At 53.5% G+C, this 22,924-nt stretch overlaps 1 protein-coding gene across 2 annotated transcripts in view; it reads left to right on the top strand.

Annotated features, from left to right (window-relative positions):
* klf7b (Kruppel like factor 7b) overlaps positions 1 to 22,924 on the top strand; it is a 35,175-nt gene that overhangs the window by 11,258 nt on the left and 993 nt on the right. The window contains exons 2-3 of one of the 2 annotated variants that reach the window (XM_069196440.1): positions 15,961 to 16,543; positions 20,769 to 20,892. In XM_069196440.1, coding sequence (XP_069052541.1) covers positions 15,961 to 16,543; positions 20,769 to 20,892 — 707 coding nt within the window. Of the gene's footprint in view, positions 1 to 15,960; positions 20,893 to 22,924 lie in introns of those variants that run through there. The other variant, XM_069196439.1, reaches the window with a different exon arrangement.

The raw sequence follows: 22,924 nt of genomic DNA, 5'->3' as shown, positions 1-22,924 counted from the left end.
GATATGGCTTGGCTTAGCTCAGGGTGCTGCTCTTTGTGTCCTGTCCAGCCTGGGGACAGTAAGTGGACACGCTTGCCCAGAGCACGGAGGCCGCCTGGCCTGTGACGTAGCGCAGGCGGTGATACTCTCAGAGCTGAGCTTGCACACCTGTGCCGCTTCCAGCCCTGAAGCAGTGTGTCACATGGACACAGCCGAGCCTGCTGGTATCAGCTTTCGCTCTGTGTCAGGACCGTTCAGGTACACGGTATGAGTCATCGCTATCTGCGGTGATCGCCTGATTTGTAGTGTCAACAATTACAGAGGGACTCGGCGGAAAGAAAAAATGAAAGCATTTGTAATCCTTGAGTTCCTCTTCTGACTTCTGACCAGGGTTTATGATGTATCAGCACAATTATAGATTAGATCAGTCCAAAGGAATGTTAACGACGTTTGTGACCTATTTTCTGACCTATCCTAATTTTTCGAAACTCTCTTGAAAAGGATAACAAATTATTTTATCCCTCTTGTAAGACCTAGTGGTTTTCTCCACGTAACTAATTACCATTCCAGAAGGTAAATAAAGTGTATGATTAACAGTGATTTATGTGCACTTTGCTTGTCATCACAGGAGTAATTTTCCCTGATGGAATATCAAACCACTTATTACAAACTTACTTTGAAATGTAGCTGGTGTTTCAGCTCAGTACCCAGACAGTGGAAACTCTTTTTTATCTCATGAGCACAGCTAAGGGAATTATTGGACTTTCCACTCAGTGCTACTGCAAGCAGCTCTTGAATTTGGCATGTATTTCAGTCCATTTAGTCCCTTTGCTAGTCAGCAGTTAACTGATCCCAGAACCTCATCCAGCCGTTTCTTCAGAGAAGTCAGGGTATCAGCTTCAACAACATGACTGGGTAACTTGTTCCACACCCTCACAACCCTTTGTGTAAGGGGGTGCCTCCTGTACTCACTTTTGAATGCACTTTCACTTCTCTTGCATTGGTTTGGAAACCTGTAGTGAATTAGATTCAATGGCGTAGTTATCACCTCCCTGGCTGCCTGGGGTTAGTGCTGAGCTAAATCTGGGCACAGCAGGCTGTGCTGTGAACTGGCTCTCGTGAGTCTGCTCCCAGGGCCCAGAACATGACTCCTGCGGAGACCATGTGGGCCGTTGCCATGAGAACACCCCTCCATGCTGGCTGGGATCTGCTGGGATCCCAAAAGTGGGAAAAGCCTGAGAGACTGATTCCCATGGAAGGAGAAGTAGGATCAACAGGGAAGTACCGAAGAACTGACTTTGCTCGTTCTTGAATGTTGATTGCACGAGAGGCTGAGGTTATGATTCCTGCCGATTCTGAATTGCTGAGATCCACATTTCCGTAGCCTGTTAGGGGGGGTGGTGGCCGGTGGAGGAAATGACTGAGGATCTGGGAGAATTAAATGCCCCACGCTGGGAAAGAACCCGAGAGCCGAAACATTGGAGCTATACAGGACTTTTATACGGGTTTTTTTAAGGAAAACAAGTAATGAAGATATTTTTAGATCACAGGCATTATAGCATACGTACATTTGATTCCATGTTGAGTGACAGGCCCATCATGTAGGCTGTAATGTCCTGCGTGCCTGCTGTTGGAGGGCAGAAGTCACATGGCCGAGGGGCAAAGCTCTTCTGCTCTCATTGTTGCTGCTCTCTGCTTTGTGCTGTGTAAAGGCTGCTTCTGTCCGGAGGAGACAAAAGACCAAACAGGATGAGTTCCCAAGTTTGTTTTCCACTCGCGCGCAGACGTTTCCTCCTTTCACTTATAGCCCACCCAAATAAACACCAACTAGTTAGAAAACAGCAGTGTCTCTTGCTAGATTTCGGCTTTTATGCCGGTAGGCGTCCACATGTACGTTAGATTCTTCGGCGGGGCAAATTGCTTAACGTCTCCTCCCTTTTGCTGTAGTTTTGAAAACAAAAGCATGTTTAAAAATTCCTCCTATTCTGCCTTTATTTTATGTTCAAGATTGCAGTTCCTAAGCAGCACAGTGTGGTGCAGAGACTCCCTGTTTTAACACCCTGCGAACAAAGAGCTGGCGGCTCAAAAGAAGGTGATGCTTGTGAATAACATGCCTTCTGCGAAGAACAGTTAACCGCCTTGACCTTGACCTCCTCGTCTGACGCGATTTCACAAAGAGTAACACAGAAAGACTCTCAATACAGAACTCAAGGCTCCAGTCGATGTGCGTCTATTGAAAAGCTACAGGTCAAGATACAGATCAAGGCGATTCAAAATACAGTATCACAGTAGATCCTGTTCATTGTTAACCACGTGAATTTCCCTCACCTGTCACCTGGTGAGCACGCTTACTGCACAGCCAGCACCTGACTGGCCCCTCGTAGACTCTCCCAGTTCCACCACATCCGAGTAACCTTTCCTACGCCCAGAATCGAAACCCATGACTTACGCTTTGTTGCCACAGACTGTTAGACGGGCGCAGGATCTGTATCCAATCGTCACGACCAGGGACCGATACAAGTGCCACTCTTCTTCGGCCTGCTCTGACGGGGACCGTGGTGAAGACACCCCAGGAAGCGGCCCGTTCGTCTCGCCTTGCAGGTGGCGTGCTCACGCGGCTGGTGTGTCCCAGTTTTAAGGGGGGATGTCAGGAAATCCCTGGAACACGGATCTCATCAGTGGCCCCTGCCGTTGATTCCCAGGTGTCCGGAGGTGTTTTAATCACTTCTCGCGCGATGCTCGCCCCCAGGTTCGCTGCCGTTCCAGCGCGCCTGATGCCCGTGAGTGGGAGGGAGGTACGGGGGTGGCGCACTGCGGCGGCTGTGGGTCAGCGCCTGCAGAAGCTGAGCTCTTGCCCTCGTTTTCCTGCGGAGGCTGACAAACCGCAATCCATCAGCGTCGCTCCGGAACGGCCCCCGAGCTGTTGCTTTCAGACATCCCCCGTCGTGATCTGACACACCTGTCGCTCGGGGAGCCGGGGGGGCCCGTCCGCTCGCCGGGGGAGACAGGGGCCCCGAGAGACGACGCTGCCCCGATCACAGGGTCTGCGATCCCACACGCCAGCCAGGGGATCTTCTAGGCCTCAACCTCAAGAGCAGGACTCGGCCTTCCCAGGCGTTTTCCAGACTCTGAAGGGGCCAAGGCGAGCAGTGCTAAGACAGCGATAGAACGCGCAGGACAGAGATTTGTACAGGGTTCTTTTGGCTACAGAAAATGGATGCCTTTGTCTGTGGTATGGCTGCGAAAAAGAAAGAAATGGGGTAGTTTCTTCGAAAGTGGGGGGCGTACTGTAGGAGGGTAGGGCTGATACTTGTCATTTCCATAGGTCTGTTAATTTAATAGTTAAACAAGGTCTAGATCTTGAGAGTGAGAACAGAGAACAGGAAAGGAGAGCCGTGTGTTTATCGTTCTTTTTTATATTTATGCACTTGTTAAAATGTGTACCTCGCTGCTTTTAGATGCACTGTGTGTCGTCCCTGTTGGAAATCAAACTCTTGCCCAGAACATTGCATTGTGTGGAATTCAGTCCTCGCAAAGAAACAAAACACTCCTGAAGCACAGGTCTGCACAGAGAGGAACACATGCCAGGCCTCAAGTCTCAGAAGAGCACTGGGGCCTGGTGCACTAGATGAGCTTGTTAGAAAGAGTTTCCTGTATAGATCCAGTAGAAAAATACTCCAACTGAAACAATGAGAAAACTTATTTTGGGTACAGAGTGCCAATACATGTGCCTGCAGCTTTAAATATGCTGTTGTGACTGATATTTTTATAGAGAATTTCTTATGGGAGTGCATTTTGTGGCCCAGAATGAAGGTTTGCGATCTGTCCGGCTCAGGTGACTGGTGGGAAAAGCTGCAGACGAGATGCCGTTCAGCTCATGTAGCTTCTGTTTTTTAAGAGCTAATCCTCCAGCCTGTTCTTGAAAGAAGTCAGGCTATTGGCTTATGCATGAGAGCCCCAGCCCTGTATACAGATGTACGTGTGCAAAGGAAAGGGTTTACTCTCCTGATTAAAGACTGCGCCAAGGACACGAGCTGGGCCCTTCAGTCAGCGCGCTGGGGGGCCTCGGGAGACTCTTTCCTGAGAGGCTGTTGTCCAGAGAGGCCGTTGTCTGGACAGGCCGGGTTCCCCCTCATCCTCAGTGATCAGGCTCCTACCCACAGTTCCTTTTCCCCTCTCTGCTGGGTGTAATTTGGCCCCTCTGGGCAGGCACACAGCTATGACATAACTTCCCGCCGATCGGTACAGTAGGATAATTTTAGCGGATGGGAATGTACAGTAGCTGCCCTGCTAATGGGCCGCGCTGAGTGTGGAGGCATGTGCTGGCCGGGGGCCGGGAGTCTGAGGCTCTGAGAGACTGGCGAGAGAGGAGCGTGTTCCTGTCATCAAGCCCTGGCTGCCCTGTGCTGCCCTGGCTGCCCTGCGAGTTTCGACTGCTTGCGACTTGCGGTCGTCGGGGTGCCGAGGTCCTGCACTGGGCAGCGTGCCTGTGGCAGACCACCGCGACGACTTTTTTAAAAGGCGGATTTTGTTTTTGCGTCGTACCATCTTCAGGCGGAGCAAGGGCGTCTGGCTCCCGACAGGAAGGTCCCGGGTTCACTCCCAGGTACACCGCTTGCTCTAATTCCTTCCAGACGGCTCCCAGGTCCACTCAGCCTGCTTTCCCAATGAGTGCCGGGGGTTAATCCTTCCGGGGGTGACAGGCTGGCCGCAGCGTGGTGCTGACCCCATCACCTCCACCTCCAAGAAATATGGTCCCCCTTGCCCCCCCTTGTGTTGGGTGGGGGAATGGCATCCTAGCCAGCCTGTGACCCCGCCACGGGCAGCCAGGAGAGAAGGGGCTCGTCTGTGTCCGGGTGGGAGTGTGTCCGTGTCTGTGCGGGACTGTCCCGGGTGTATCCTGCCTTGGGCCCGTTGCCCGCTGGGATAGGCTCCGGCTCCCTGTGTCCCTGAATTGGATGAGGCATGCCTGGAACTAGACCTGCGGACCTGAAGTCTCCTGGCGGGTCTGGACTCCGGCAGCCGCGAGCGCCTGGAGCTGGTCTCCCACGCGCGCTCCTTTGTCTCCCTCCCCCCCCGGCTCCTCCCCCCTGCTCCAGCTGTTTTTGTCTCCCTTGCCCCGTTGCCCTTCCCCTCTCGTACCTCTTTTGTCTCTCCCTCCCCTCCCCTCCGCTGCGGCGGAAAGGAAGATTAGCCTGGCACACGGCGCAATTAGCTTAAACACCCCTCACTCCGGCGCGCAAGCTCCTAACAGGCAGTTAACCCCGTTCAGGAGAACGTGTCTCCCTTCAATGGGATTGCGATTCCATGAGAGCCTCCGTGAGCTGATTAGATTACTCCGGCTCCGCCAGCCGGCCGCTGTCAGGACGCCCAGCGGAAAGACAAGCTGTGCAAATCCAGTTAAGGAGACACGAGGACCCGCGTCCTGAAACGGGTGTCACTGCCTCTGTGGAGGGATTATCCTGGTTTGGGCACGAGTCCCCCCCGGATTAACACGCTGTCGTGCGTTCAGGGGCCCTCCTGCTGAATGGGAGGGGGAGTTAAGGGGTGCTGTGTGGGGAGACGCTGAGAGAGGCCATGCACTGGCGGGCTGGTGTCCACTTTTCCTTCTCGGGAGGGGCTGGCCTGAAGGTCGGGGCTGGGTCTCGCGGTCCAGGCCGGCCGAGCTCGGCAACAGACTGATCCGTCAGGCCCCTCCTCCCTGCTGCTGTGGATGCCGTCGGGAGCGGAGAGCGTTGTTTTTCGGAGTGGGGAAGAGGCGTCACGGACCAGGTCACGTTCCCATGAGAAACAGCATCGCAGGCAACGTGGCTCATTTTAGCCCATCCCGCTCCTCACTCTCGACAGGAGCCAAACCAGCCGAGGATGTGAAGGGCGTGTTGTGGTGGCGCTGGGGGTACTTGAAAGGTAGTTTCTGTCGCTAACTCGGCTGTGCGGGGCAGGCTCTCCAGGCTCTGGGGCCGCCCGCTCTGTGACTGGTGTGGATATTCCCAGGCAGAGCTCTGAGGCGCGAGAGAGCGCCCCCTCGACTCTGCGTCAGGAGAACGCTCTCCCTCTGACTGGGATTGCTCAGCAGTCTGGTGCCCTGCTGTTGCCCCGCCTCCAGGGGGCGTATGTGAGCAAACTTCCTTGCCCAGGTTCAGCTGCTGCATGTTTCAGGTCTGCTGCTGTGCTGTTCGTTCAGTCACCTCAGGAAATTCAGCTCTGCAGTGAGACAGCACCCGTCCCCAGTCAGTCAGTCTCTGAATCCTTCGAAACCGTCAACAGAAATACTTAACTTTCCGTGTAGCAATTTACTGGTCGGCTCTGGAAACCTCACCCAGAAAATTCCTTTTTGTCTTATTTAGCGCCTGTTTATACCTATTAAGAAAGGGGGTGGGGCTCATTCCCCGAGGTTAGTTCTCGTTGGCCACGCTGCTGTGTCTTCTGAACAGGGACGTACTGACGTCGCTCGGCCCCAGATGCCTGTGTGTCTTGCATTGCTCTTGTTCACACAGACTGCGTGACAAAGCAGGTCCAGGAGTGTCACAGAACGTTGTCCGTCAGAAATAAGGTCATGCGGGGGGCAGTGGATCTTGTCAGCGTACAAGTAGAAAGAGGTATCAGGCCTTGTTCTGGATTTCGCACTGCATGGACTCCGCTGACGGTGTCCTGTGAAAGTTGAAAGTATCCTGGGTGTTTAAATCTTATTTGTGACTCATCGATTCTGCAAGTGACTGAGTCCGTGTTCCCTAGAGCTGACAGATGGCTTTTCTCACTAGAATTTTAGCGTATTGATTTCTCCTTCCGGTAAGGGTGGCTGATTGTGTTTTTAAATTAGGTTTGTCGATTTTGCGTGAATATGCAAGGATCGCAGGAGGAACAAGGTGCCTCAGAGACAGAAAGCATTCGCTCCCGGAGGGCTGAGCTCCATTACAGATGAAAAGAAGGGGGAGGTTTTACCAGCTCTATCGGGCTTTACTTTTACAGAGCAGTTGGATCTGGCTATACACTGCTGCCAAGCAATTGTCAGAGTCGTGTAAACACAGGGCCGTGTGGAAGCAGAGAGTGAGGAATGACTCAAGGAGACTTGCTTGCGTGTTCTTCATCAGAGGGACGTGTTTGTCTCTGCCAGCCATGAACCTCTTTCACAGGCTGATACGGCGATGGTGTGTATACTGGTGTGAGGTATGCTGGGTGATGTAGTTCTGGATGCTTCACTGCAGCTTGCAGGCTGGCTGTAAGCCATGCAGGACAGTGGGGTCTGTGAATGCAGCTCCCTCCTGCCCTCCGGAATATATCACCCGCTGGACTTTGAGAGCGAACCGCTGAATGAGCTCCGGATTTGGCGCGTGCCGGTGCGCGAACGCGAGGCTAGCCTGTTTCTGCTTCTCCTGTCTCGCTGGGCTCGCTGTCAGGAGCGGCCCCAGGCGGGCGGAGGAAACGACCGGGCAGCCCTGAAGGAAAGGGAAGGCCACCGGCCAGCACAGGGCAGCCACTCGGGAAGCAGGAATTCCTCCAGGCTCAGTGGAAGAAAAAATCGGAGCTGGAATCTGTGGACAGTGTTCTTCTCCCCTGTCCTATCCTTTTGAATAGTTGCATCCTACTTTAAAATCTGGTCTTTTGGCTTTCCCGCTCCCACACTTTATCCTTAGTGGGTTAAACAGTTTTTATTTTTGTGAATCCTTTTCGGTACTGAGCAGTTTCTCAGAGCACCTCAAATCGACAGTGTGCTGTATGAGATAACCTTAGAGTCGCACACAAGAGACCTGTCCAAACATCCAGTCCCCTGGCCCGAGACGGAGTAGGCCTTTTCCAGCTGTGAAACTGCATGCCATTCGTTAATAAGTACCCAGGTACTACAGTCCAATTACATGATCTTCCAGCCACTCTGAACTAAACAGCTTCATCATTCGCACTCCACCGCTCTGGCCTGTGACACTTCGTCGCTCTGGGGCAGGTGTGCTTGCTCTTATAATCCACAGTGCAGAGGACTGCTGCCGGAGGGTGGCACAAATTCTTTCTTTTTTTTTTTAAATAAAGAAGCGACTGGCAATTAAAATTGTCTGTCTTGTAGCGGCAGTGGGCTTGGCCCTGCTCCAGCACCGCACACTCTGTTGATCACGCGGCTGAGCGCCAGCCTTTCTCCCTCGTCTGTGACCCCAGGTCTGCGCAGGTCACCTGACAGGGCACTACGTGCTTGGAGTGAGAACCGCTTCAGTCGGCTCTGAGCAGCGCCTGACCGTTTGTCTGCCAGCTCTCTCCTCGCTTCCCATAATGCTGTGGAGATTTAGAGACAGTGCTTTTGAGTAGAATGTGCCCCCACCCCCCCTAGGGTAGCATGGTGGCCCAGTGCCTTGCAGCGCTGGGGCCCTGGGTTCAATTCTGGAGCTGGGGTGCTGTCTGCATGGAGTTTACATGTTCTCCCGGCGTTTCCTCTGGGTGCTCTGGTTTCCTCCTGCAGTCCAAAGACATGTGGGTAGGTGAGTTGGCTTCTGGGAAAACTGGCCCTGGTGTCTTTGCACCTGTGTGTGCCCTGTGACAGACTGGCGTCCCCTCCAGGGTGTACCCAGCCTCAGAGTTGGATGTCGTGGTTAGAAAATGGATGGATCTAATACTCCCCCTAAAATAGATCCTAGTGTGTCCCAGTGAGGTCAAGTGCCCACTAGTGTTTCTTTGTATGAAGTGATTTTCTGGTTTCCTAGTTTATTTCTAATCCCACCAATTACTGCTTTCCAGCAGAGATATCCATGCTATAAATCACAGGGGCGCAGGTGGAGATTGCCGTCCCTGTGTCTAATCCAGGATTCATGATGTGTTTTCCTGTTTTCCACCTACACTGTGGTGTGTGCTGTAGTGTTGTGGTTGGGGGGACTTCAGTAGATGTTGGTTCTAATGCAATGAGGATAAGGGTGGCAATAGTGTTGAGTGGAGGGATTTAATGAAGCCCAAAGGGGTGTTTTCTGTGAGACCCAAGGGGCATTAAATCACAGTATGGAATCGGGACATTCCCCCAAACGCCCAGAGTGTTAGTGGACATTTTCCTAAGTGCGTTTATGACTGCACGTGAACAGCTTATCGGGATGTCAGATCAATCGAACACTGTCTGAGCTGCAGAGGGAAGAAAATAAATGACTCTTTTCTTTTTACCAGGAGTTATTTTTCCCCTTAGATTTATTTTAGCTTGTTGAAGTTGTTGGAAGCGTCTTGGTATTTGAAGGTACCCGAAGGTTTTCAGACTGTGAAATTGCAGCTTCAGGAGCTGTGAAGCATTTCCTCTGCGAGACTGTCTCTTTCACAGACCTGTTCGCCGAGGCACAGGTGTCGCCTTTGCGTGGAGAGACAAGAGCGCAAGAAGAGAGCAGCTCTGTACTGTAAGACAGCACAAGGCCAGCCGGTCCGAAGAGTGGCCTGCGGTCTGTCTTTAAAAATACCCGTGCATGTCCCGAAAGACACTCGCCGAATAGCCCCGCTGTGCAGTCTGTGGCAGTGCCATTCTGTGAGCGCCGTGGCGCCAGGCCAAGAGAAACGGGATTAAATTATCCCAAAATTAAAAGGGCGAATCTGCCTTGTCTGCATCAACAGCTGTTTGCATTTCTCTTCAGCCGTGTATATGTGCCATCCATTTATTTTTATAACCTGTTTTTATTAGCCCGGTCGGGTGGCTGTCAGGGGAAGATGGTGCTTTAGTGCTAATTGCTCTGCAGTCTGAGAGGTGTCAGTGGAGCGAGAGGGGGTGTGGGGGAGGGGAGTGGGGGTTCCTCATGGACTGTCTGGGCTGGAGCTGGAGGGGGGGGGGGTGAGTTAATGGAAATGGTGGGGGAGGGCCTGGCTCTCCCAGCTGCTGCGCACGGTGACACAGGTGCAGAAACGGGGGGCCGGTGGCCAGTGATTGCACAGGGTGAGCCCGTGCAGGCCTGCCCCGTCACGGGCTGCTAATTAACAAATTTCACTGGGGGGGTGAGGAGGGGAGGAGGGGGAGGGGGTGTCTCTGTCTGTCTCGGAAGCTGCTACACGCCGGGGTGCGAGACGCCAGGGCTTCCTCGCCCACCCTCCTGCGCTGAGGAGGAGCACGAGGACAGGGCGCCTGTGCAAGATGGAGGGCGGAGGGAGAAGAGACTGCTTGTGCGTCTCATGTGTGCGGGCCACGGCGCGGGACGGTCCTGTTGCTCTCACAGAACGTTTCCCCAGCCTTCTGAAGCTGGGCAGGGTTGCTGGTAGGGAAAAATAATAATAATTCCTTATAGCACTTCTCTAGACACTCCATTCCAATAGTGTGCAGCCGGAGTGCACCAGTACTCTCCCCACTCACCAGCTCTCAGTGGGGAGGAGAGCAGAGTGATGAAGCCAGGTCAGAGATGGGGATTATTACGAGGCCATGACTGGTAAAGGCCAGGGGGAAATTTGTATCGGCAATAAACTGAGCTGATCACAGCACCACCTTTAGGAGTTTCATGATTGGTAGCTGAACGACTCCTATGATTGGTAGCTGAAAATCTCCTATATGCGAGGTGATTTTCTCCAAGTGCGGGTAGAAACAGTCAGGTTGTAGTGCCTGGTATTGATATGGTATCGCCCTGCAGCACTGCAGCTCACTTGTTGAGGCTCTTGGCCTCCTGGACACAGAGTGATGATGATCAGGGGGGTGTGTGCAGGTGGTGAGAGTGATGATGATGAGGGGGGTGTGTGCAGGTGGTGAGAGTGATGATGATGAGGGGGTGTGTGTGCAGGTGGTGAGAGTGATGATGATGAGGGGGTGTGTGTGCAGGTGGTGAGAGTGATGATGATGAGGGGGTGTGTGTGCAGGTGGTGAGAGTGATGATGATGAGGGGGTGTGTGCAGGTGGTGAGAGTGTGATGAGGGGGTGTGTGCAGGTGGTGAGAGTGTGATGATGAGGGGGGTGTGTGCAGGTGGTGAGAGTGATGATGATGAGGGGGTGTGTGCAGGTGGTGAGTGTGATGATGAGGGGGGTGTGTGGAGGTGGCGAGAGTGATGATGAGGGGGGTGTGTGCAGGTGGTGAGTGTGATGATGAGGGGGGTGTGTGCAGGTGGTGAGAGTGTGATGATGAGGGGGGTGTGTGCAGGTGGTGAGTGTGATGATGAGGGGGGTGTGTGCAGGTGGTGAGAGTGTGATGATGAGGGGGGTGTGTGCAGGTGGTGAGTGTGATGATGAGGGGGATGTGTGCAGGTGGTGAGTGTGATGATGAGGGGGATGTGTGCAGGTGGTGAGAGTGATGATGAGGGGGGTGTGTGCAGGTGGTGAGAGTGATGATGAGGGGGTATGTGCAGGTGGTGAGAGTGTGATGATGAGGGGGTGTGTGCAGGTGGTGAGAGTGATGATGATGAGGGGGTGTGTGCAGGTGGTGAGAGTGTGATGAGGGGGTGTGTGCAGGTGGTGAGAGTGTGATGATGAGGGGGGTGTGTGCAGGTGGTGAGAGTGATGATGATGAGGGGGTGTGTGCAGGTGGTGAGTGTGATGATGAGGGGGGTGTGTGGAGGTGGCGAGAGTGATGATGAGGGGGGTGTGTGCAGGTGGTGAGTGTGATGATGAGGGGGGTGTGTGCAGGTGGTGAGAGTGTGATGATGAGGGGGGTGTGTGCAGGTGGTGAGTGTGATGATGAGGGGGGTGTGTGCAGGTGGTGAGAGTGTGATGATGAGGGGGGTGTGTGCAGGTGGTGAGTGTGATGATGAGGGGGGTGTGTGCAGGTGGTGAGAGTGATGATGAGGGGGGTGTGTGCAGGTGGTGAGAGTGATGATGAGGGGGGTGTGTGCAGGTGGTGAGTGTGATGATGAGGGGGTATGTGCAGGTGGTGAGAGTGTGATGATGAGGGGGTGTGTGCAGGTGGTGAGTGTGATGATGAGGGGGGTGTGTGCAGGTGGTGAGTGTGATGATGAGGGGGGTGTGTGCAGGTGGTGAGAGTGATGATGAGGGGGGTGTGTGCAGGTGGTGAGAGTGTGATGATGAGGGGGGTGTGTGCAGGTGGTGAGTGTGATGATGAGGGGGGTGTGTGCAGGTGGTGAGAGTGATGATGAGGGGGGTGTGTGCAGGTGGTGAGTGTGATGATGAGGGGGTGTGTGCAGGTGGTGAGTGTGATGATGAGGGGGGTGTGTGCAGGTGGTGAGAGTGTGATGATGAGGGGGGTGTGTGCAGGTGGTGAGAGTGATGATGATGAGGGGGGTGTGTGCAGGTGGTGAGAGTGTGATGATGAGGGGGGTGTGTGCAGGTGGTGAGTGTGATGATGAGGGGGGTGTGTGCAGGTGGTGAGAGTGTGATGAGGGGGGTGTGTGCAGGTGGTGAGAGTGTGATGAGGGGGGTGTGTGCAGGTGGTGAGAGTGATGATGATGAGGGGGTGTGTGTGCAGGTGGTGAGAGTGATGATGATGAGGGGGTGTGTGTGCAGGTGGTGAGAGTGATGATGATGAGGGGGTGTGTGCAGGTGGTGAGAGTGTGATGAGGGGGTGTGTGCAGGTGGTGAGAGTGTGATGATGAGGGGGGTGTGTGCAGGTGGTGAGAGTGATGATGATGAGGGGGGTGTGTGCAGGTGGTGAGAGTGATGATGATGAGGGGGTGTGTGCAGGTGGTGAGTGTGATGATGAGGGGGGTGTGTGCAGGTGGCGAGAGTGATGATGAGGGGGGTGTGTGCAGGTGGTGAGTGTGATGATGAGGGAGGTGTGTGCAGGTGGTGAGAGTGTGATGATGAGGGGGGTGTGTGCAGGTGGTGAGTGTGATGATGAGGGGGGTGTGTGCAGGTGGTGAGAGTGTGATGATGAGGGGGGTGTGTGCAGGTGGTGAGTGTGATGATGAGGGGGGTGTGTGCAGGTGGTGAGAGTGATGATGAGGGGGGTGTGTGCAGGTGGTGAGTGTGATGATGAGGGGGTATGTGCAGGTGGTGAGAGTGTGATGATGAGGGGGTGTGTGCAGGTGGTGAGTGTGATGATGAGGGGGGTGTGTGCAGGTGGTGAGTGTGATGATGAGGGGGGTGTGTGCAGGTGGTGAGAGTGATGATGAGGGGGGTGTGTGCAGGTGGTGAGTGTGATGATGAGGGGGTGTGTGCAGGTGGTGAGTGTGATGATGAGGGGGGTGTGTGCAGGTGGTGTGAGTGTGATGATGAGGGGGGTGTGTGCAGGTGGTGAGAGTGATGATGATGAGGGGGGTGTGTGCAGGTGGTGAGAGTGATGATGAGGGGGTGTGTGCAGGTGGTGAGTGTGATGATGAGGGGGGTGTGTGCAGGTGGTGAGAGTGTGATGAGGGGGGTGTGTGCAGGTGGTGAGTGTGATGATGAGGGGGGTGTGTGCAGGTGGTGAGAGTGTGATGAGGGGGGTGTGTGCAGGTGGCGAGAGTGTGATGATGAGGGGGGTGTGTGCAGGTGGTGAGTGTGATGATGATGAGGGGGGTGTGTGCAGGTGGTGAGTGTGATGATGAGGGGGGTGTGTGCAGGTGGTGAGAGTGATGATGAGGGGGTGTGTGCAGGTGGTGAGTGTGATGATGAGGGGGTGTGTGCAGGTGGTGAGAGTGATGATGGGGGGGGTGTGTGCAGGTGGTGAGAGTGTGATGATGAGGGGGGTGTGTGCAGGTGGTGAGAGTGATGATGAGGGGGGTGTGTGCAGGTGGTGAGAGTGTGACTTTGAGGGAGTCAACGTCCTGTCCTTCCTCTTGCCTAACAAGCAAGCCCCCATCATGAGATGATGGATCACTTTTCCTTACACGCTAGTCTAGGAAACATCTTTCAGTTTATGTGTTTTGGGTTTTTTTTGGCCCAAGACAAGAATAATGCTGGACACCTCAGACTTGAAGGACAGCCCCTCTCTCAGTCATGTTTGCATCCAGGGTCTCGCTTGCGCCCCCTTCTGTCTCTGCTACATATGACAGGGCTGTGAAGAAACTGAGCCTGGTGAGCCTGTTTGATCTATATCCTGCAGCTGATCATCAGAACGTTTTCCTGCAAGAGCTGTTTTAGTCTGCAGTAATCACTGTGTCATTATGAAGTTAACGAGGCAGTAGATATTGCACTCTCTCCACAACACAACACTTTCCAACCTTTTTATTTTTTATAACTTATTTTAATCACTCACATCCTGCTGATCCCTGGGTTTCTGTGAATTACCACAATGAAATACATTCGGAAATACTTGCTTTTTTTCAAGCAGGGGAAGCATCTCAGATTTGTAAGTAATTTTTTGAGAATGTTATTGACTCATGGCAAAAGAATACATACGACAGGACTTTACAACCTCAGACATCTAAAACAGTATGAACTCGCGCATAACAGAAATATACATTCCAACTTGCTCAATAGAAACGCGAATCATTTAAAAAAAAAATTAAAAGTAAGCACTCAATAGTTGTCTTTGGAGAACCTTATTTTTGTTTTCTCCAATGAGTTTAACAGAGGCTCGAACCCCAGCTCCTGTTTTCCAGAGCTCCTCTTCCTCTTCTCTCCCAGGGAGTCATTTTCTTTAATAATGGCCAATCAGACTGCCCGCCCTCCTTTAACAGCCCCATGTTCCCCGCCCTCCAGGGGGCGCCCTGGACCTCATTATTGCTCACATCCCGTCACAGACACCAGAGATGCCGTCGGTCGTGAAACCTGGTGTGAAGGAAGATGAGGGGGAAAAGGCCTGGAGCAATCGTGTTTTCACCTGTCAATGTATAGTTTTTCGATCGATACAGCGGCTTTGCCCGAACAGTAGGCTGTCGGGGGGAGGGGTGTTTTCCCCCAGTGGGGAGATGGGGGGGTGACATGTGCCGCCTAGCTGGCGTGGGCAGGCTGGTGGGGAGCCCGCGTCCCTCGCAGAGTCCTCAGGACCGACAGATCAGCTGAGTAAACGCCCTGTCTGGGCTGGGTTGTTTGAATGGCTAATTGCACATCGGCACACGCTGAGTGGGGAGAGGAGGAAAGAGAGGGGGGAGGGGCGCCTAGAGGAAGCACTTCAACTGCTGCGTTGACGAAAGGAAAAGCACTCGAATTCAAAACCTCTTTGTGAGAAAATTCTTCAGAAAAAAAAAAATAAGCTACGCGTGCCGTGTGTGACTTCCCCGCAGCTCTGGAGTGTGGACGATGCAGGAGCAGGCAGGGCTATCTGGGAGAGGGGGCGTGTGTGTTCCACAGCCCCTCGGCACAGTCTTCTTCGCTGGGGGCGCCTGCGCCCCAGGCTGGCTGCTGGAAGAGAGTGGCAGACCTTCCATTCCCCTCGGCATTACTGTGCACGTAGAGTGACCCTCTGAACGCATTTTTCGCTGTGCTGTGTGTCTGCACTGGGACGGCCGCCATGTTTTGGCCTCACATGGGAAACAAAGGGGCAGAGGGAGAAGGAGGGCTCGCACGGCGCCGAGCGACGGTGTTGTTGTTATTCGGGGCAGATGGTTCCAGCGTTTCCCTGAGGAGCTTCTTCTCTTAGTAATTATACCTGCGACTCTTTGTCCCAGAATCCAACACAGCCCCATAAACAGCTCGGGAAGCAGCCTTGGCATGTAGGGAGCAAGACAGGCAACAGGTAAAAGACACAGGGATTCACCCCTGAAGCACCCCTTTGCGTCTCAGATAGTACGCAGGCGGTAAAGAGTGTTTCAGCTTCTTATTCATCCGCTAAAGCATCTGAAACATTACCCAGCCGGTGAGGTTGAACAGCCTGTTTTGTCCTCATGTGAAAGCAGTGCAGTGAAGGTGTACAGGCCCTTTGACCTTTGAGATCACTTTATTGGCCATATACAATGTCTTGTATTAGGAATTTGTCTTTTCGCAGACCCCAGCTTGCTCTCCATGAGACACACAGACAGGGAGAGAAGCTGGGGGTCAGAGCGCAGGGTCTGCCATTCATACGGCGCCCCTGGAGCAGTTGGGGTGAAGGGCCTTGCTCAGGGGCCCAACGGAGTAGGATTCCTCTGCCGGCCGCGGGATACAAACCGGCAACCAAGCTGAGGGGGTGGGCTTGCTGCTGAAGAACAGCGCTGGTCTGCCCACTCTGTGGTGACGCCGGCCTCTCTCTCTCGTTCCCGTGGCAGACGTGCCTGGAGCTGGAGCGGTACCTGCAGACGGAGCCGAAGAGGCTGACGGAGCTGTTCGACGAGGAGCTGGACTGCCTGCTGACCCCCGCCTTCATGAAGGGCGACAGCGAGGACCTGCAGGGGCCCCTGCTGGACAGCCTGCCCCAGCGGCCCAGCCCCGCGCCCCTCCCGCGGCCCGCCCAGACGCCCGACCCCGGCGCCAAGGAGGGCGGCGGAGGGGTGAACGCCGCGCAGCTGAGCGCCGTGACCTCGCTGACCCCGCCCTCGTCCCCGGAGCTCGGGCGGCACCTCGTCAAGCCCTCGCACACGCTGACGGCCGCCGCCGACGGCACGCTCACCCTCAAGCTGGTCACGAAGAAGGTGGGCCTGGGGGCCGCCAAGCTGGTGGCCGCGCCGGCGCTGCCCTCCTCCGCCAAGGGGGCGCAGAGCGACGGGGAGCAGGGCGGCGGGGCGGGCGGCGCGGGCGCGGCGGAGGCGACCCCCGAGAACAAGAAGCGGGTCCATCGCTGCCAGTTCAACGGCTGCAGGAAGGTTTACACAAAGAGCTCGCACCTGAAGGCACACCAGAGGACACACACAGGTGAGGCTCACGCGCACGCCCGCTCACACTCACACTCACTAACTCACGCACTCACTTCCACTCCCACTCACATACCCACTCAAACACTCACTCTCCCACTCACACACTCACTCACACTAACTTGCTCATTCACACTCACTCACGCCCACACTCGCTCCCACTCCCACTCACACACTAACATGCTCATTCACACTCGTTCACGCTCACTCACACACACAGGTGAGGATCGCGTGCACGCCCACTCACACTCGCACTCACTAACTCACGCACTCACTTCCACTCCCACTCGCATACCCACTCACACACCCCCACTCACACACTCACTCTCCCACTCACACACTCACTCACACTAACATGCTCATTCACACTCATTTACACTCACTCACGCCCACACTCGCTCCCACTCCCACTCACACACTAACATGCTCATTCACACTCATTCACGCTCACTCACACACACAGGTGAGGATCACGCGCACACCCACTCACACACTCACTAACTCACGCACTCACTTCCACTCCCACTCACACACTCGCTCTCCCACGCCCACTCACACTCACTCACACTAACATGCTCATTCACACTCATTCACACTCATTCACGCTCACTCACACACACAGGTGAGGCTCAGGCCCACACTCGCTCCCACTCCCACTCACACAGGTGAGGACTCACACACACTCGCTCAGACACACAGGTGAGGCTCACTCACAGTCACACAGGTGAGGACTCACACACACTCACACTCTCACACGCACAAGTGAGGGCTCCCACGCTCATAGCTGTCTGCTTGAGTTCTCCATCCATCTTCTAACCGATTGACCCAGTGTGGAGTCGCAGGGAAGCCAGAGCTTATCCTACTCAAGCAATGCACAAGCACAAGGCAGGATGGGATACACTCTGGATGGGACGTCATTCCATTGTCCGCACACAGACACACAGCAGGGCCGATCTCCCCAGAAACCAGTGCTTCCACTGCACTACTGTGCCACCCACAAAGGGCTACGGCACAGTGTCAGTGTTTTTTTTTAATTGTGCCATGGATTTATTGTCCCTGCATACAGTATATGAATATTTATTTTTTATTAATTTGTAAAGATGCTAATCAGTAGCTGTAATGAGTTAATTATTTATAAACAACAAATTTGCCCCATGAAATATGCACGAGCCCCCTCTGCTCTAGCGTGGAGACCCAGTGAGCATTGCACAGGGGAAAAAAAACAGAAGACACAAAGCTGACTGAGCTCATCCTGTAAAGAACAAATTGGAACAGAGATGTAATTAGCTTAATCCTCTTTTTTGGTTATTATTTCCATAAATTACTGGTACAGTAAGATTAAGATTAGAACATGACTTAACTAGCCTGTATGGAAATTACATGGTCTTGCCAGGCATTCTGAAAGGCATTTCCGAAGCAGATAAGGAATTGTACAATGGGATTTTGGGGTAAAGGATGTACTGCCTCTCTGTCTGGAAGCTCATTATATGCAACCAAAATTGGGAACTTCAGGAAAAATAATGGACCATAAATGGCTTTTACCCTGTGACTTTAACAACCTCCAAGATCATAATAGCTTGTTCTATCTCCAGTTGACTGAGAAAATGTAATTAACTACAGCACAGGCACCTGTGAGACTGGTGGGGGGTGGGAGGAATGAAGGGGGGGAAGAGGTTGCTAGGAAACCACATCAGCACCAGGCAAAAGGCAGTAATTGGCTGATTATGTGATGCTCTGGGTACCTACCAGTCTCAGCCTGCTACACTGCTGTTCATTGCCCCCCCCCCTCTATTTTCGTTGCCAGGCAACTGCATCACACTCCGTGTGTGTGAGCCATAATTGGCTCGTGGTACAGTGTGTCCGTGGGTGCCTGATTCGGCCGGCTGCACTGCTGTCTCCTCCGTTTCTTTTCTTAGTTGCTAAGCGACCGCATCATGCTCTGTGGCTCCAGGGCTATAATTGGCTGGTGTTTCTGGTTGCCGTGGGTGCAGGTCCCAGCCTGACTAGCTGCTGTTGGGCCTCAAGGGATGGTGAGCAATTACTGGGAGTGGGGTGCGAGCTCTGTACTGTCTCTTGCACCTGCGTCCCTCCAGATCACTCTCTGCAGGCCTTACAGAAAAACAGGCTGCAGACAGCCTGGGATGAAAGATGAGCACTAGAGGGATGTCTGCTGCCAGGCCAGAAAATGGAATATTTCAATTGTGGGTAAAATATAGTGCCTAGGGCCACTAGGTTATATTTCTGATGGAACTGGAAAAAAAAGCAGACTGGAAGTTAATTGGATTTTGTGCACGCAGATATTTTTTGTAAAAAAAGACATATATTTATATAATTGTCTAAAGAAATGGGCAACATTGTAAATGCCCAAATACGTTTGAATCAATGGATGTGTGAAACAAATGATTCATTGATGACTAAAATTTAGGCGTTACCGTGCTCAGACGACATCTGATTGCTAGCGAGCAGAATTACGCCATGAATTGTTTGCTTCTGAAATTGTCTTGATAAAATAGGGAAATGCAGGTTGGTTCTGGAATTGGGCTACAGGAAAGAAGCCACCCCTTTGTTTTCCAGGGGCTGTGTGGTAAATACAGTTCAACCATGAGTGTATTTAATCATTCTGAATTAATCACAAACATCCACAACTGGCTTATCACTTGATTAATTGATGGAAGCATGTAGGTATAGTTGGATGTGGCTAGCCAGATGGAGTTGGTTCTCTTTTTGCAGAGGAATTTCCAAGATACTTGTTCCTTATCTTCCCTGAGCAGTAGCAGTAAGAAGGCCACTGAAGCACATGTCCCATTATTCTGTGCTCACCGTCACAGTAATTGGTCTCCTTAGTCCCAAAATAAGCCTCTCCTGAGAGTTGCATTTCATCCCCGTGTTTTTGCACAGATTTTAAATAATAATAAACAATCCAGGATATTACAAGGTTTAGCATCGACCCATCATCTTTAGACTTCTCCCCCTCAGTGTGCATCACCTTCACTCGAGTTCAGCTGATCGCATGAAGACTCCGGTGAAAAAGTGATTTTCTTTTCTGCGGGCTGCTTTGACGAGGAACATGTGGAGGATCCATAAGCAGGGATGGTGCTGTGATTGAAGGATCGTGCAAGAGAGCAAACACAGAAGCAGGCAGCCCATGGCTGGACTGGCGCTGTGATGTAGGAATATGACCTCCGCGCTGTGCTGTGTGCACGCCCCGTTTGCGGAGAAGGGGGATTTTCAGGTGTGTGAGAAGAATATGGTACATCTGCAGCAGTTAGCATCAGCCCGTTTTTTCAGGAAAAATTCACTTCCTTTGAATGAAGCTACCCCCTGTGTTTTTGTTCCTTTTTCCAATTTTGACGTGTTAATTAAAGTGATCAAGTGCATCTTTACATAGTTTAGCTATTGTTTTCTATTGCGCAGACAAATGGATTGTGTTGGTTTTAGTTGTAAGATATCTTTGCGTAATCATAGGAACAGAAGAACAGTTACATACGAGATGAGACTGTCCTGGATCTTTGGTAATTAGTAGTTAACTTATCCCATCTCATCAAGCTGTAAATCTCATCAAGCTGTTTCTTGAAAGAAGCAATGATAGTGGCTTCAATGACATGGATGAGTAATTTGTTCCACACTCCCACCATCCTTTATGTAAAGAAGTGCCTCCTGTTCTCAATTTTAAAAGCACTTCCAGGCAGTTTCCAGCAGTGCCCTCTGGTTCGTGTTTCACTGTTCATTCGGAAGAAATCAGTATCGGTACAGACTGAAGCAGCTGTTCTTTAATGTGTTAAATTACCCCCCAATATACATCACTACCCCCCCCCCAATTAAAATTGCAAATCCCCTCCCTAGGGGTCTTGCCATCTCAGCTGCCCAGACAGGCAGACTGATCCCTGTCGGAGGGGCCTCTGGGAAACTGGGAAAAGTAAATGTGGCCAGCAAAAGCTGGAGGAGACTGCAAAGATAACATTGTCTGGCAGCTCTTAATGGACGGCCCTTGTTAACTTTTCAAGACACGAGTCTGAAAAATACAGGTGCGGAACACAGAATGGTGTGAGGAATCTTACAAGGGCCTGGATTGAAATGGACCGTTTTGATGCATCTCAGCACAGAGCTTTGAGAGCCGCCCCACTGCCTGCGCGCGAATGTGTGTTGTGCTGAGGATCATGGGAGAAGGGGGCGGGCCCGAGGTGCGCTGCGACGTGATTGGCTGTTTCCCTCCGCTCTCCCCGCAGGTGAGAAGCCCTACAAGTGCTCGTGGGAGGGCTGTGAGTGGCGCTTCGCCCGGAGTGACGAGCTCACGAGGCACTACCGGAAACACACGGGCGCCAAGCCCTTCAAGTGTAACCACTGCGACAGGTGAGGCTCGCGCAGGCCGACGCCAACCCCCGCCCACACATGGCTGGAGTCCGGTTCCTGAAGCCCCCCCCTAACACTCCGCAGGCCGGAGCCGACTCCTGAGTCTCGGGCACGCTTGGCCGACTCGTGCTTTGACGGCAGCTGGCTCCTGTCCCTCGCCACCCTGCTTCGTTCACACGAACGCGTCTTGTAACATGTCAAACGCACTGGATAAAATGGGAAAAAAATGCATTAAAACGGCTTCTATAGAAATGAGAATCGGGGAGTAAATAGCAGACATTATTTCTGAAAGTGCTACACAGGAATTGGGTAAATACCACTTACGTATCCATAAAAATGCACACAAGTCAAGTGTTACTTGTTTCTTGTAATCCGAGGGGAGTCTGTCCTTCTGCAGAAGGTTCCCAGGACAAGGAGTTCTGATTTTGTGATCCCATCGGAGTCTAATGCCCGGCTCCGTTCCTCTGCCCCTAATTCCCTCTGCCTCCCAAGACTCCAGCTCACACACCGGCCCACACTTCTGATCCGCTTGCCCGTGCCGCCCCCCCTGAAGCTGCAGACACCCCCGCCCGTGGGCGTCATGCCGACAGGCTCTCCCAAAGGCAGCGTCCCGAGAGACGCAGGCCACCCCCTACTGCTACCGCTGAGCGGTGCACCCCTTTCCTGAACCTCGCCCAGCTTTCCGTGAGAAAGTGTCCAAGGCCCGCGGTTCTGTGAGCGGCCCGGGGGGACGGACCCCCCCCCCGGGGGAGAGAACGGTCAGCAGCCCCCATGGTAGAAAAATTCCGATCTGTGTCCTTTCCGTCGTGATGGAGGCCTGTCGGGTGACGCTGAACACTGACCCAACACCGCTCCGGCAGGCTGCCCTGCGAGAGGAATATTATTGTCCTTCCTGTTCGCGTTTCAGCTCCATTCGCATTCTGAAACGCTGGCCGTGGTTCTGCCTCAGCCCGGCTGCAACGCGAGGGGGAGAGACCCTCGTCCTGCAAGGTCATTTTCCGGGACAGTAACCAAAAATTCGGGGTATGGCTGGGCCAGATCTTGCAGTGTTTGTTGAAAGCATTCTCCCCTGAATAAGCCCTGCGCCCCGTATGGACGAGGCGAAGAGGCAGCGGGAAGGAGGCGGGGGGGGGGGTCTGGGTTTGTGTGTTCTGGGAACGTCGGGCCAGGCCAAGCGCCGAGCGGCAGGGAAGCTACAGACGGTGTCCGGGAGACAGAGTGACAGAGCAGCTCGCTGGCTGGATGGCTGCAGGCTTCTGCCTCCATTATCCAGCTTCCCCGGGGGGTTACAGTGGAGGAGAACCCTCTCAAAGCCTTGGAGAGGAGGTACAGTGTGTCACCACCAACCCCCCCCCGCCGCGTCCACTGCATCAGCGTTAATCCCGGATAATCGCGAGCGGTGTCCCGCAGGCCCGAGGCTGCCCGACTGCGGGGCGTCCCGCTGGCCGCCCGGACCTGCGGCTGAGAGCCAGCTGGTGCGAAGGCCCCTGCCGGTGGCTCGCGGTGCCATCTGTCCCGCTGCGCTCCTGCTCTGGGCTGGGCGCCGTACGCTCTCAGACACAGGCGGGGGGGGAGCAGGAGAGGAGAGAGATTGAGGGAACTGGGGGGGGGGGGGCGCCATTTTTCTGCACGATTTGGCTGTCGGCCGAGGCGATGGCAGTTCTGCAGACAGACCCCAGCCCTGTTCTCTCGCACAGGGTCATGGGAGAGGTTTGCGGTCCTGCTGTTAGCAGAGTGGGTTTTGTAGCGCTACCCAGGTTCAGATCTTCCAGGATGACATTCCCGAAGATGCTGGATTTCACTAGCTTCCAAGGCTGAAGGTCTCTGTATGTTGGCACCACTTTCTCTTATGAATAACTCAGTTAATAACCAAGTAATCAAACATTACTACCTGGATCAAGTTGGAGTGTCCGGTATTTGACTACCTCCTGGTATAGACCATGAGGGCACTTGAAGTGTTGCGCCTGGACTGAGAGAGGACAGACTGCCAGCTGTGAGAAACAGAGACAGAGGTGCACTTTCTGCTGCACTG

Source organism: Lepisosteus oculatus, chromosome 12 (assembly GCF_040954835.1).
Source record: "Lepisosteus oculatus isolate fLepOcu1 chromosome 12, fLepOcu1.hap2, whole genome shotgun sequence".
Taxonomy (NCBI): Eukaryota; Metazoa; Chordata; class Actinopteri; order Semionotiformes; family Lepisosteidae; genus Lepisosteus; species Lepisosteus oculatus.
The sequence above is the reverse complement of the archived record's forward strand: the minus strand, read 5'-3'. Positions and strand labels throughout refer to the sequence as shown.